The sequence below is a fragment of the Schistocerca piceifrons genome, chromosome 10, assembly GCF_021461385.2.
Source record: "Schistocerca piceifrons isolate TAMUIC-IGC-003096 chromosome 10, iqSchPice1.1, whole genome shotgun sequence".
In the NCBI taxonomy this organism is placed as follows: Eukaryota; Metazoa; Arthropoda; class Insecta; order Orthoptera; family Acrididae; genus Schistocerca; species Schistocerca piceifrons.
Genome location: NC_060147.1, coordinates 113,672,733 through 113,689,372, shown reverse-complemented (window position 1 = coordinate 113,689,372; position 16,640 = coordinate 113,672,733). Strand labels below are relative to the sequence as shown.

The 16,640-nt window shown below is 41.0% G+C and overlaps 1 protein-coding gene across 1 annotated transcript in view; it reads left to right on the top strand.

Annotated features, from left to right (window-relative positions):
* Nucleotides 1-8,385: 8,385 nt before the first annotated feature.
* LOC124718735 (glycoprotein-N-acetylgalactosamine 3-beta-galactosyltransferase 1-like) overlaps nucleotides 8,386-16,640 on the top strand; it is a 51,848-nt gene continuing 43,593 nt past the window's right edge. Inside the window, exons 1-3 of the mRNA XM_047244351.1 lie at nucleotides 8,386-8,476; nucleotides 13,511-13,711; nucleotides 16,399-16,528. Of these exons, the coding sequence (XP_047100307.1) occupies nucleotides 8,386-8,476; nucleotides 13,511-13,711; nucleotides 16,399-16,528 (422 nt within the window). The remainder of the gene's footprint in view (nucleotides 8,477-13,510; nucleotides 13,712-16,398; nucleotides 16,529-16,640) is intronic.

The following is a 16,640-nucleotide window of genomic DNA, read 5'->3' as shown; positions in this document are numbered from 1 at the left end:
ACTTCACTCGACTTTCTGATACACGAATACTTTCGTTAAGTGTGTTGTTTTTGCTTCAAAGGCGAATATGTCGAAGGTTCTTGTCATTTGTGGCTCAGATGTAGAGACAGCTGTAGAATTGCTTTCTTTCCTGCTTCGAAAGCTTTATTGCTTTTTGACGTTTTATTATGACGGCATGGTAACATATATGGTACATTAAATAATACAAGTATTACATTCCGTACAGGTTTCATACGTACCACATTCAGTGAATTGGGCTGGATGTGTAACGAACAAAACTTCCCGTTGATGGGTAGATATATGACGCCTTTCTGCAAAAGGTCAGGTCTTCTAATGTCTACTGTCAATTTTTTGTTAAAAAGCAAAATGACTTTCTTCAGTGAGTATCCGTTTGCTACAAGAGAATCGTAAATAAACTGTCCTGTAATGTACAGTTTCATACCTCCCAGGGTCCTTAGGAAACTAAAGCATGACAAACATGGTGACAATTTTAGTTACTGTTGACCTTTATGGCAGTACACACCCTCCCTATTGTTAGTATTCGCATTCGTCCGTTTGGCGCTCTGTAATCGCGATGTGTAATAAAAGCTGGACGGAGTGTCGTGAATGTTATGTTAAACTGTGGTTTATTCTTTGCTTTTCTATCCACTGAGATACTCGACGATAACTCTTGTACGTAGCTGTAATGGTGTCGTCTGTCTGAGACAGTACATACATCACGTGATCAATGGCGGTAGCTAGCTGACAACTGTTTCGAATCCTCTAATTATGCTGGCAACCTGACATGAAAGGTAAGTATTAAAATAGAATACCAGCTGCGTTGTAGTTATCTGTTAAGTTGCATTTCTCTCAGATCATTTACACCATATACTAATGCTGTTGAACATGTTATAAACATTTATCGCTACTTATACAAATTATTTAATCGCTTCTTGAAGAAAAACTTTCAGTTATTATAATTGCAAATAAGGATTCCTTCTCTTCTCCATCACGTAAGTAACTGATATTCTCTTCAGTCAATGTAGTAACGTAGTCATTAAGCTAATAGTAGAAGATAAACAGCAGCTACTTAGCGTAACCGCACAAACAGGCTTTTTTAATCTAATGACTAATACTAATTTTAATGCATACAGTTTTAGCCTCTTATTCTCTCTCTCTCTCTTCTCAGCGATCACAGGCCCTGTAGACCACGCGCTGCATCCACGATTTGCTTCCACCGCCTTCTGTCTCTCGCAGCTTCTCTCCACCCTGCGGAAATTCCTAATGCTGCGATGTCCTTCTCTGTGTCATCTTTCCACCTTGATCGAGGTCGGCCCAATGGTCTTGTTGCCTGGAGAGTTCCTTCAAATGCTTTCTTGGTGATTCTGTTGTTTTCCATTCTAGCCACATGTCCAGCCCATTGCAGTCTCCTACTTTTTAATTTCTGGATGATAGTGGGTTGCTTCATTAACCGATAAATTTCATTGTTCTTTCGAATTCTCCATACGCCATTCTCCAGCACAGACCACCAGACTTTCCTCATTACTTTTCGTTCAAAAACATTCAGTTTTTCTCTTTCATTCTTTGTAAGCGTCCAGCTTTCTGAACCGTACAGTACTATGGGGCAGATAATAGTATCGTATATCTTCATCTTTGTGGTGATTAACAAAGCTTTACTTTTGAGTGGGTTGATTAGTGAGTACAGACATCTTGACCCTGAGGCTATTCTTTCATTTATATCCATTGTTATGATATTTTTACTGTTGAAACGTGACCCAAAGTATTTAAACTGGAGAACTTTTCTGAATTTAGAATGTTGGCCAATTTCAAAGTAAGGATTTGGGTTTATGACTCGACCTATTTCCATGTATTAGCCTTTCTCTTGGTTAATCAAAAGCCCGATTTTGCTGGCACTCTGCCTGAGAGATCTGTACACATCTTTCAGTTCTCCTTCAGTTTCACTCAGTAATACTATATCATCTGCATAAGCCAAGAGTTTTACTTCACTGTGTTCGAATCGGAGACCATTGTATAGATGTAAACTACTCTCCCGAACCACTTTCTCTAATGCTAGGTTGAAGATGACACTTGAAAGAGCGTCTCCCTGTCGTAAGCCTGTTTTAATTGGAAAGGTGGGGGATATTGATCCTCTGAACTTCACTGCTGCCTGAGCGCCATCCATGCACAGTCTCTTATTAGATGAACTCAAATAGACTGTTTGTTCCTATACCTACTGTTCAGCAGATTCTCAAGTATGTGAAACAGGTCACAAAAATGAAAATACATAATACACATCGCACTCCTTCTAGTGTGATTGGCAATAAACTGCGTTGTATTTTTCGTGCACGATGGGTCACTTCGCACGAATTTTTCAGTGTCAGCAACTAACAGAAAACTGATAAGACAATGTTCCTCCCGCAGATCGTAAATGACATGCTCCTCAGGGATGTAGGAACAGTAAAAAAGTAACAACGTCTTTTCTTTACCTCAGACATGATAATGTATGCTTAATAAAGTGCGTAAGGTACTTTCTACCTTGCTGTAGCTAAACATCATCAAAAAGAACAGCAGTTGTGATTTTTAGTTACGCAGATAAATTACTGAACTGAAGTTGCACCTAAGTTCAGTATTACACGGGTTCATGTAATATGTATGACGTAGATAATATACAGCGTGATTCAGCTGTCCCTGCCGATGTCTTTTTACGAAACCCTCACTATGAATCAGGAACGGTATCCAGATAGGCGACGCCCTCGTAATCGATACAAGTTCCAGCTCAGAGCATTGGGCAACTGTTGACAAGCGGAATCATACTGTAAAAAAACGCAAGTGAAGATTGGCCATCAGTTACACGGTTTTTTGGACCAACCTTACTTCTACCACGCATATCTAAGTGTCTCTAGTCATTCTTTGTGTAGTTAACAGTGTATTCATTAAGATTTTAGATGTTTCTGTAAGTTTATTTTGTTTGTAGTACTTAATCTTCCATAAATAGTTCAGAAAATTGCCTTATGAAATGTGTTTCACTACTGGAAACAAACACATTAACATCAAATATCCAAATGGGAAGTGTGGAAGTAACAAATTAAGGAGATTAATATTTGACTCGCCACTTAATGTACTAAAGTAATTTCGTAAACAAGTTTGTACAATTAGTGTACTTCACCAGTTATTCTGCAACATGTTGACAACGTGCTTCACACCTCCAGAGCAGGCTGGATAACGACATTGTTGTTTCATGTGGAGTTGCACAAAACGACATCGGTAGGGTCAGCTGAATCCCCTGTAGCCTACACATGTTGACTCCGTTAAGAAATCAGTGCATAGGAGTTCGTCACAAATTATCCATTCGACTCCTCATTTTATCATTTTATGGTTGCTGGCAAGTTGCTGAAAAATGCGTTTCTGAATAACAGACATTTTCCTTGAGCAAAATGTGTGACTCTAAGGTTTTTTTGAAAGATGTGTTATCTATAGCTTTGATCTGTTCGTTTTAAACTGAGATGTATTACATTTGACAAATTTCATATAGGAATACATGTACTGAGGAACAATGGTTACTATATACAGTTCTTTGATTATACTTCGGCAAGATATTCTTGATTGAAGGTGCCAGTGGAAAGAAGTGCTAACCCACAAGAACATATTTTGAATTACTGCGTGTTATTTAGTGTTAAATTCAGGTACAAGGACATGAACACAACAAGAGAAATTAATTTATATGCAAATTTATACAAAATGATCTACAAATTTCAAGTGACTATACGAATGTGTGTTCTGAGGTAAGGTATTACATGGTTATATGTAATAAAAACAGGAGCTCAAGAAGTTTCTTGCGTCACGTTCACAGATGATTCTCACATGGCTAATCTATAGTCCAATTCGGTCGACACTCGTCCCAAAATGTCTGCATTGATGTCAGTCACAGCTGTCCTGATATGTCAGCCTTCACAAACACACAATCTTTCCTTAAACTTTTGTACCCACTACTAAATTACTTGTCTGGTAGGTGGAGTCTTGTTAAATCTGTACCTGAATTCACGACGCATTGCAACTGCTGTAGATTCCCTTTTCCAGAACTGTATCACGCATAATGCGTTCTCCGTCCGTATGCCAGTCATGTTGCTAGAGATTACAGGAGAAAAACCTCTTGAGTTGCTGTATCCATACATATAGTCATATAACACCTTATCACATTACAAACATTTTTTTACAATTACTTGAAAGTGCCTGCATAATTTTGGATAGCCCTGTAGTAGAGAATACTTTCCAGCGGTGCGTGTGGAATTACTTGTTAGCAGTGTGCGTTGCAGTCTAATACACAACAGATAAAGTGACACGAATCCCACTCACTGAATTGAGGCTTAACACTTTCTTCCATCCACCCCTTCAGTGACTTGCCGCTAAGCTACGAAAACTTTCACTTGGTTAGTTGAGTTACTCCAAAATCTGATACAGCATGAATAATTGATCTGTAAACGTTGTCAGATTTAGGCAATGTAACACTAAAATAGCATACTTACTATGCATACTTTCGTTCAATGACATTATAATGTCATCGTGTTTTGGGATAACTTATCGAGCCAAGCTAAAGTTTTCCGAGCCCAAAAGTTTATGATACGTATTAAGTATGCTGTGAATTCAAGAGACTGTTCTAGGATCTGGATATAGAGGAAAGTGTTATAACATGGATCACATTTGCGTCAAGCCAAAACTGTAATAGCAGTTTAACATATTACCTTACTCCGTTTTGAAATGATAGCATTCATTTTACGTGTGCTACAGTCTTTTACTGAAATTACAAAGATTACAATGGGAAGGTAAGATTTTTTTTCTAAATCTGAAAAACTGTTCCAAAGTACATCATGATCATGTAGATAGGAACAAATTTTATATTCGAGGAAATTTTGTCAATGCTCTATTTTCTCATATGTCTGTTAATTATTGCTATACTGCATGCCATTAATTAGTAAGTAAAATTAAATTGAGGAAATGTATATCAAAAACACAAGTTAGAAACATTTTGAAATAGAAGCTGTTCCCATATAAAACAGTTTCCATTTCAAGACAGTGAAAAATTGTTTACACATTGAGGAAATTCAATTCAGTTGCAAATATCATGTGTTCCATGTTAAAAGACCCCCTTTTTAAGATACAGGATGGTGCATGAACTACGAAGTATAGCTTCACCGACCACATATTATGTAACTATACTCCGATTTAAATTACTTGATAGTTGACACTTCAAGCATTGTAGCTGGTTTCCTCCAATCGGAGTGCTCAGCATCACGCCCGAACCGTTAGCCATTGCGAAAGCACACACACACACACACACACACACACAAAATGATGCTAACAAAGTACACACATTGCACACACAGCGTAAACCTAACACTACCGTATTCTCCCACACAGCGTCGTTTATGGAGTTAGATTCTAATCACAGCTGTCGGCTTAAATTAGATAAGCTTCCCACGACATTGTGTGAAGCCAAATTTTTGAAGGTTGTCAAATAATCATTGTGACTGGGACATTACAATCATAAATACAACAGCATTTTGCAATGTAATGAAATAGCGTAGTGCTTAGCGTATAACCCTGGTCTGTCGAAGGCTCGAATCCTATCAAATGCAGACAAACTTTTTATATTTCGAAACTTTGATTATAATTTTTATTCAGTTAATTGGTTTAAATATATTTTTTATTTCTAATACTTTGCCTTGATATTTTCATCACCATACTGACTTTTTTATTTGCTCTTATTTTTCTTCCCGGTCATTCTTTCTTCGTTTTGAATCTGCTTGTGTCGTCTACAGTCTGCAAGTATGTGCCAACCAGGAACAAATTTTATATTCGAGGAAACCTTGTCAATGCTCTGTTTTGTCATCTATCTATTAATTATTGCTGTATTACTGCACTGCTAATCAGTTGTTAACGCAGCATCCCGGGTAACCAGTGGGAGGATAGTTTCAGGTAACATATGACAGCGAGAAATTACAGTTTGCTTTAACAGCTAAAACTGAAATTTTGCTGCGGAAGATGGCCTCCCAAACCGACATGTCTTCTTTACGTATAAAAGGAAATGTCCTGACTGACTGACTCATCTTCGCCCAGTCCTAACCGCTAAGGATAGAAACTTGAAATTTGGAGAAGGTGTGTACCTTATACTGTAGGCGTCATTTAAAAAGGAATTTTTCGAAATTCCAAACGTAGAGAAATAGGAGATGACGGGTGTTTTTGAAAAATGTCGCTATTAAGGCAATTTTGAAGTATCATTATTAGAGACATACTTGTAGCCAACTTCGATAAATGCCCATGTGATAAGGAATACTACTCAATCCACGATAAAAAGATTGCAGCACTGCATTGATACCAATGGTCATCACTTCGAACACCTTCTGTAAAAGGACGTTCATGCCACCTTTTTGACCTTCGTTGACCTTCAAAGACCTTACTGTTACACGTCATTGGATTTGTCTCGATAGCCGCTATCAGAAAATAAGTACCAAACTATAGTATCCCATTTAACTTCATATCTTAGAAGCGACCCCACCTAGCAACAAGAAACCAACGTCATATTATGGCCCTCGTTGTCCCATGCAAATTTTGTCCCACAAAGTTTTCAGCTCCTATCATACTTCCGGAGTTATTCTTGGTGGCAATAGCAAGTGACTCATGCTGTATATCGAGTGAGCAGGCAGCACGCTGCATATGAGTACTATCTGGCTGCATACTATCCGGCAGCATCGGCCTTCGCCACTGACATTTGTCGATAACAAATTAATTCATTTGGACTATAACAAGCATACAAAAATAATAATTACAAAAATGGAAATTAAATACACTACTGGCCATTAAAATTGCTACACCACGAAGATGACGTGCTACAGACGCGAAATTTGACCGACAGGAAGAAGATGCTGTGATATTCAAATGATCAGCTTTTCAGAGCATTCACACAAGGTTGGCGCCAGTGGCGACACCTACAACTTGCTGACATGAGGAAAGTTTCCAACCGATTTCTTATACACAAACAGCAGTTGACCAGCGTTGCTTGGTGCAACGTTGTTGTGATGCCTCGTGTAAGGAGGAGAAATGCATACCATCATGTTTCCGACTTTGATAAAGGTCTGATTGTAGCCTATCGCGATTGCAGTTTATCGTATCGCGACTTTGCTGCTCGCGTTGGTCGAGATCCAATGACTGTTAGCAGAATATGGAATCGGTGAGTTCAGGAGGGTAATACGGAACGCCGTGCTGGATCCCAACGGCCTCGTATCACTAGCAGTCGAGATGACAGGCATCTAATCCACATGGCTGTAACGGATCGTGCAGCCACGTCTCGATCCCTGAGTCAACAGACGTTTACAAGACAACAACCATCTGCACGAACAGTTCGACGACGTTTGCAGTAGCACGGACTATCAGCTCGGAGACCGTGGCTGCGGTTATCCTTGACTCTGCATCACAGACAGGAGCGCCTGCGATGGTGTACTCAACGACGAACCTGGGTGCACGAATAGCAAAACGTCAATTTTTCGGACGAATCCAGGATCTGTTTACAGCATCACGATGGTCGCATCCGTGTTTGGCGACTTCGTGGTGAACGCTCATTGGAAGCGTGTAATCGTCATCGCCATACTGGCGTATCACCTGGCGTGATGTTATGGGGTGCCATTGGTTACACGTCTCGGTCACCTCTTGTTCGCATTGACGGCACTTTGAACAGTGGACGCTACATTTCAGATGTGTTACAACCCGTGGCTCTACCCTTCATTCGATCCCTGTGAAACCCTACATTTCAGCAGGATAATGCACGACCACATGTTGCAGGTCTTGTATGGGCGTTTCTGGATACAGAAAATGTTCGACTGCTGCCCTGGCAGATCTCTCACCAATTGAAAACGTCTGGTCAATGGTGGCCGAGCAACTGGCTCGTCACAATACGCCAGTCACTACTCTTGATGAACTGTGGTATCGTGTTGAACCTGGACGGGCAGCTGTACCTGTACACGCCATCCAAGCTCTGTTTGACCCAATGCCCAGGCGTATCAAGGCCGTTATTACGGCCAGAGGTGGTTGTTCTGGGTACTGATTTCTCGGGATCTATGCACCCAAATTGCGTGAAAATGTAATCACATGTCAGTTCTAGTATAATATACTTTTCCAATGAATACCTGTTTATCATCTTCATTTCTTCTTGGTGTAGCAATTTTAATGGCCAGTAGTGTACTCTCGTGAGCATTATAAATTCACATGACACATCTGCAAAAATTTTCCTCTCGTAGACTGTACTAATTGTAGGAAATAGAATCCTCTGGAAGAGTGTGACATGCCAGATCATGAAAGTGGACACCATTTCCATGAGTCAACAGATGTGGGTGTCACTTGCTGCTGGGTGCCTCCATGGTGTTGGTATCGGGCCTCATGCTGGGATGGCTGCTGGGTGTGTCCTGGCCAGGGCGGCGGCTGTGGCTGGCAATCTCCGGGCATCGAGGTGAGTCCATCCCACACCCCACATTCGTCAATATCTGGGCTCAATTACCTTGGGGCCCTTAAAGACGGCACCACATGTTGCACTTGATATGATGGGCCAGCAGTGACCCAATTTATCAGACACGATGTTGGGAATCCAGTAGTGGGTGTGCTGTTCACACCTACGATTTATAGAATCTGATTCTGAAGGGAAGGGGATTGTCGGCCACTGTGACCGAGCGGTTCTAGGCGCTTCACTCCGGAACCGCACTGCTGCTACGGCGCAGGTTCTAATCCTGCCTCGGGTATGGATATGTGTGATGTCCTTAGGTTAGTTAGGTTTAAGTAGTTCTAAGTCTAGGGGACTGATGACCTCAGATGTAAAGTCCCATAGTGCTTAGAGCCATTTGAACCATTTTTTTGGAAGGGGATTAGTAGGGGTTGGGAGGGGTTGTTAACATATCAACTAGACAAATGTTACAATTCATTAGACGAAATATTGGGAGTCCAACATTGGAGTGACACATGTTATAAATTATAATTGGACAAAATATTGAGAGTCCAACATTGTGTTGACTGTTCGCACATTACGATTTATTGGACCTATATCGAGGAGGTAAGTGTGGCCCAATGATACAGCTATCATAATTTATCGTGTCTCATTCTTGGAGTACAATGTTGTGCTGACTGATGGCATGTTACGCATTGTTGGACCCAGTATTGAGGGGCTCCCAGGGTACTATCTAACACATGTTACAATTTATTGCAGATAATATTGAGAGTCCATTACTGGGCTGAATGTTGACATGTAACAGTTCCTTGGACCCTGTACTGGGGAAGTGTCAGTGTTCTAACAATACACACAATTTATTGTACACAATATGGGAGTCCAACATTTAGCCAACTGTTTTCACGTTACGATTTATTGGGCCAATGTCAGGAGACTGCCAGAAGACTAGCTGTACACACAATAAAGTTTATCACACCCACTTAACAAAGGGCGGTCTGTTCTCATGTTACAATTTATTGGACCTCATACTGCGAAACAGACAGCAGACGAAATCTACATGAGCTGCAATGTATAGGATCCAATACTGGGAGGCCAACACTGGGTCAACTGCTCACATGTTATGATTTATTGGACACCATATCATGAAACTGTAAGCAAAGCAATTGTACACGTTTTACAATTTATTGGACATAATATTGGGAGCCAAAAACTGGACTGACTGTTCCCAAATCATAATTCACTGGATCCAAAATCAAAGGGTCTTCTCTTTTGTGCATGAAGTGAAATAGGCTATAATAAACTTTACATTTTATGTTGCTGGTTTCATGTTGTGATGTAACATCAGCTTCAGGTTTACTCTCTATATTCTGATTAACTTGGCATTGTCGTTGCCACTTCAAGGTGAACTAATTTCAGGCTCTTACTGCACGATTCAAAATTACTACTACAGGATTATAGGAGATGCAGGAGGGACTTAGTAGATGAAGTTTTGATAAGGAACCCATTCTGGAAATATACTGTTTGGGTATTTGAAGATCAGATCACTTTCATTCTCCCACTTCACGGTGCGCACACAGCAGAGACACTGAGGTTTGACGTGTCCGCTGTATGAGCACATGGCAACGGCAATGTTTCGAGTACTTCTCTCCTACATGACGAAGGACATCTTACATGACGTAGGCCATCCTCTCCAGAGTAGAGTGTGCAGCCTGTTGTGGAGAACCACAGACAACCCTCCTCGTTTCGGATGTACGAATTTCTCATAGCCATTTCTGTAGTTGGACAGAGGTGATACGTCATAATTACAACAGGGCAACTTCTTCCCAACTTGTGTGCGAACTCTGAAGTGGGAGATTTGATAGTGAACTGGTCTTCAAAGTTATTTTATATCCAACGGCACATTTACAGACATGGGGTGCCTATCAAAACATCTACTAAGACACTCTACAGACACGAGAAGCCTTGATTATTAAGTATGGAGTTATCACTAAATGTGCACTACTGTAGTTATGCTAAGGCACGTGGTTATATGGACTGTGTTAAGACAGACTGTTACGATAATTACACTTATTCTACATTTGTTTGCTTCATATATGAAATGTATGGTTGATCCAATTATGTACAATGTTTTTCTCCTCGAAGGTGATGTAATAGTCGAAACCGGTAGAGAGTAAACAAAAAATCGTATAGATGATATGTGCAGATACTCATATTCCAAAATTATCATGTTGCACGACGTTTCTACGTCCATAATATGTTCCCACCTCTCGCCTTACGAGGTTTACCTGCTGTGTATACTATAGCAGTTCTTTATATGTGTTCACCGTGTTATATTCCTTGGCAGTGACACATTACGCAAATGTTAATTTCGTCCTTAAATTTTCTACACCAATGGACAGTAATTCCGATATTTTTTTAATTATTAATGATATATGACTACCTCACTTTCAGCGTTCGGTACTGGACAAAATGAAATGATTATGTGTCGACTTTCTCTCTAGTGTACAACACACCGCTCTTTGACTGCGTGATTGCCTCCTGTTCCATTTAATCGACACTCAGCGTGAATCAACCTCAAGACAGGCTGCAAAATCGCTACTTGGCGCACAGATTTTTAAAACCCACAACAACACCATCCGACCTGCAAATTGCTAGTTGCTTTACTTTTTCATTTTTCAAAACTATACAGGGTGGTGCACTGATCGTGACCGGGCCAAATATCTCACGAAATAAGCGTCAAGCGAAAAAACTGCAAAGGACAAAACTCGTCTAGCTTGAAGGGGGAAACCAGATGGCGCAACGGTTGGCCCGCCAGATGGCGCTGCCATAGGTCAAACGGATATCAACAGCTTTTTTTAAAAAATAGGAACCCCCATTAGTTATTACATATTCGCGTAGTACGTAAAGAAATATGAATGTTTTAGCTGGACCATTTTTTTCGCTTTGTGATAGATGGCGCTGTAATAGTCACAGACATATGGCTCACAATTTTAGACGAACAGTTGGTAACAGGTAGGTTTTTTAAATTGAAATACAGAACGTAGGTACGTTTGAACATTTTATTTCGGTTGCTCCAATGTGATACATGTATCGTTGTGAACTTATCATTTCTGAGAACGCATGCTGTTACAGCGTGATTACCTGTAAATACCATATTAATGCAATAAATGCTCAAAATGATGTCCGTCAACCTCAATGCATTTGGCAATACATGGAACGACATTCCTCTCAACAGCGAGTAGTTCGCCTTCGGTAATGCTCGAACATGCATTGACAATGCGCTGTCGCATGTTGTCAGGCGTTATTGGTGGGTCACGATAGCAAATATCCTTCAACTTTCCCCACAGAAAGAAATCCGGGAACGTCAGATCCGGTGAACGTGCGGGCCATGGTATGGTGCTTCGACGACCAATCCACCTGTCATGAAATATGTTATTCAATACAGCTTCAGCCGCACGCGAGCAATGTGCCAGACATCCATCATGTTGGAAGTACATCGCCATTCTGTCATACAGTGAAGCATCTTGTAGTAACATCGGTAGGACATTATGTAGGAAATCAGCATACATTGCACCATTTAGATTGCCATCGAGCCAATTGGGAGCCAATTATCCTTCCTCCCATAATGCTGCACCATACATTAACCCGCCAAGGTCGCTGATGTTCCACTTGTCGCAGCCATCGTGGATTTTCCGTTGCGCAATAGTGCATATTATGCCGGTTTACGTTACCGCTGTTGGTGAATGACGATTCGTCGCTAAATAGAACGCGTGTAAAAAATCTATCATCGTCCCGTAATTTCTCTTGTGCCCAGTGGCAGAACTGTACACGACGTTCAAAGTCGTCACCATGCAATTCCTGGTGCATAGAAATATGGCACGGGTGCAATCGATGTTGATGTAGCATTCTCAACACCGACGTTTTTGAGATTCCCGATTCTCGCGCAATTTGTCTGCTACTGATGTACGGATTAGCCGCGACAGCAGCTAAAACACCTTGGGCATCATCATTTGTTGCAGGTCATGGTTGACGTTCCACAGGTGGCTGAACACTTCCTGTTCCCTTAAATAACGTAACTATACGGCGAACGGTCCGGACACTTTGATGATGTCCAGGATACCGAGCAGCATACATAGCACACGCCCGTTGGGCATTTTGATCACAATAGGCGTACATCAACACGATATCGACCTTTTCCAGAATTGGTAAACGGTCCATTTTAACAGGGGTAATGTATCACGTAGTAAATACCGTACGCACTGGCGGAATGTTACGTGATACCACGTACTTATACGTTTGTGACTATTACAGCGCCATCTGTCACAAAGCGAAAAAAGTGTTCCAACTAAAACATTCATATTTCTTTACGTACTACGCGAATATGTAGTAACAAATGGGGGTTCCTATTTTTAAAAAACGCAGTTGATATCCGTTTGACCTATGGCAGCGCCATCTAGCTGTCCAACCATAGCGCCATCTGGTTTCCCCCTTCAAGATAGACAAGTTTTGTTCTTTTAGTCTTTTCGTTTGGCGCTTGTTTCATAAGATATTTGGATCAGTGGACCACCCTGTATATGCTCCCAAACTATCGCTAATGATTTTATGCATAAAGACTAAAGCGGCTAGTGAAAATTTGTGTCATGGCTAGGAATCGAACCCGGGTCTCCTGCTTACAAGGCAGGTGCATTAGCTACTAAACTTCGATAAAAAAAAAAGTTCAAGTGTGCGTGTAATATTATGGGACTTAACTGCTAAGGTCATCAGTTCCTAAGCTTACACACTACTTAACCTAAATTATCCTAAGAACAAACACACACACACCCATGCCCGAGGGAGGACTCGAACCTCCACCGGGACCAGCCGCACAGTCCATGACTGCAACGCCTTAGGCCGCTCGGCTAATCCTGCGCGGCTAAGCTTCAACAAAATCACATCTGTATGAGACCAGAAGAGTCTCTGAAATTTGGTAATTTCATTTATCTCTAATGATCTCATCCTCAACAGAATTATTAGAGGGATATTTTCGTGACTCTGGTTTGTTTGCAGGCCCGTGCAACTACACGCTGTCTGAATGGGCGCAGCAGCGAGTGCGCATACTGTGCATGGTGGCTACGCGGGCTGACCAGTGGGGACCCAGTGCAGACATTTCGTCAGAGCAGCTCGAACCACACAACTCGAGCGCCGACGCTGTGCGGGGCACGTGGTGGGCACGCTGCGACCACCTGCTCTTCCTCAGCTCCCGGCCGCGTGCGTACCTGTTATTCATAAAGCCTCGTCTAGAGATCATTACTATTATCATAATTTTGTAGCACTCTAATACTGATTTTTCTCAGTTAGTAGCGTTAATGCGGTGGCGGTTACAGGTTCCTCACATAGTCCACTCACTACACCCATGTCTTTAGCTTCGTCCCGTGCGTTGCTGATGATAAAAGTGAGACATATGCGTACCAGATTCTACATATTTCAAGAAATGTCTTCTCCAGTTTGTAGATAATACCTGCAATCGTCCGGAAATTGCTTTAATACTCTCTTCGAAACAGATAAATGAATTAATTCACAACACGACACAGCAGTAACTATATAAGGCTGTATGCATTATTATTATTATTTCTTTCCTTTCTCAGACGTTATGTCTGGTCAAAAATGGAAAGTGACGCGGACCTTGATCAAGCGTGACTTCCTTTTAACTGTACGGTATATGTTACATTGCATTTAGGAACTTTCGGGTAACTGAATACATATCAATAATTACAGATTTCTGTAGTTGTATATACACGTTTGGATGTAGCTCTATTGCGTCGATGTACTGGTGGATATTGTGTGGCATGACTCCTGTAGTTGATAGTATAATGGGTATAATGTCAACTTTATCCTGATGCCACATGTCCTTGACTTCCTCAGCCAGTTGGATGTATTTTTCAATTTTTTCTCCTGTTATCTTCTGTATATTTGTTGTATTGGGTATGGATATTTCGATTAGTTGTGTTAATTTCTTCTTTTTATTGGTGAGTATGATGTCAGGTTTGTTATGTGGTGTTGTTTTATCTGTTATAATGGTTCTGTTCCAGTATAATTTGTATTCATCATTCTCCAGTACATTTTGTGGTGCATACTTGTATGTGGGAACGTGTTGTTTTATTAGTTTATGTTGTATGGCAAGTTGTTGTTGTACTATTTTTGCTACATTGACATGCCTTCTGGTGTAATCTGTATTTGCTAGTATTGTACATATGCTTGTGATGTGATCTACTGTTTCTATTTGTTGTTTGCAAAGTCTGCATTTATCTATTGTGGTATTGGGATCTTAAATAATATGCTTGCTGTAATAGCTGGTGTTTATTGTTTGATCCTGTATTGCAATCATGAATCCTTCTGTCACACTGTATGTATTGCCTTTTCTTAGCCATGTGTTGGATGCGTCTTGATCGATGTGTGGCTGTGTTAGATGATATGGGTGCTTGCCATATAGTGTTTTCTTTTTCCAATTTTCTTTCGTCGTATCTGTTGATGTTATGTGATGTAAAAGGTTGTAGAAGTCGTTACGAAATTGCAGTGGTGTAGCCGATGTATTTATACGAGTGTTTGCTTTGTGTATTTTGCTAGTTTCTGCTCGTTCTATAAAGAATTTTCTTAAATTGTCTACCTGTCCATAATGTAGGTTTTTTATGTCGATAAATCCCCTGCCTCCTTCCTTTCTGCTTAATGTGAATCTTTCTGTTGCTGAATGTATTCTATATTTGTGGCATTGTGATCGTGTTATTATTATTAGTAGTAGTATTACTATAATTAGACTGGTTAGACACAAAGCATTATCATTTCCGAAGTCGTACAATTTGTGACAGTTCAGAAGTAAGGAGTCCAGCAATCAAGTGATTCACAAACAGTAAGTGTAGTGCACACATTTTGATTTGCTGACTTTAAATGGGGTTGCAGTGAGCAGGTCTAGCAAGTGCCGCAATAAAGAGACGCAATGCAGGGGCAGCATGTTTTGTAATAGGTGCCTACCCTCGCTGTGGATAGTTAGCTTTCTTATCTGAGAAGGAGTTCTGGGTAGCAATTGCGATTCAACGCGAACTCCTTCAGTTCCTTCGCCATTCATTCTAACCCCCCACCACACGCACACAAACTAAATATCATTCGTCTTTCGTCATTTTAAAAATAAAAATGTGCCAAGAAAAGTCTTTGACTCTACAGTTTAGTTAGTTGCAAAAGTTAGTGATAATGTGGGGGGAGAGGAGGCAACTAGTGGCAAGGGGGGAGGGGGGGGGGGGGTGGGAACTAGCTAATGTCTGATTGCACACAGGCGTAAGGGTCTAAGAAAGTATATATGAAGATAGTAACTGTTCTCGAAAGAAACAGATACCATTGATGACCTTGCAGCTTCTTTAGAATAAATGATAATTAATTGAAACCCTCAGCTGCCGACAGGTGTTGTTGATATACCCTGCTTCGGAGAGCTGAAAATGTGTGTCCCGACCGGGACTCGAACCCGCGGTCTCTTGCATACATGGCAGACGCTCTATCCATCTGAGCCACCGAGGACACAGATGAATAGCGCGATTGCAGGGACTTATCCCTTGCACGCTTCCCGTGAGACCCACATTCCCAACTGTCCACAATCTACATATGTAATGTTCCTAATAAATATTTGCCCATCCACTCATTAATTGCGCACACTAAGGTGACGATTCCTGAACGCTTTGAAGATTGGATTTAAAAGTGAAATCCGATCATCCACGGCATACTAGCCTGAAATATTTTATTAATTGTGATATTTCCTACCGTGAAAGTTTACATCTTATGCATCTGGAACCCTTTTGCTTCTAATTACTGTTTGAATCACATTCTGAATACTGACCTTTCCTTTTTACACACAATCCATGTGAGAAAAAGACCCAGTGCTGATAGAGACATGCTCTGCTGTTGTATTTTAGATCCTGTTGTCCCGACAGTAGTGATGGACACCTCGAAGACTCCATGGTCGCAGATGAGAGCAGCCTTCGAGTTCGTCGTCAACAAGACTGAATGGCACTTCGACTGGATACTCAAGGTCGATGACAAGGCGTAAGTACTGTCGATACAGCTTACTGGCACTTTCCTGCTCGTAAACTGTTAACTTGAAGTCTATGGACAAATAGTATGTCTAGATCTGCAAGCAGATGGAGGCATACTATTT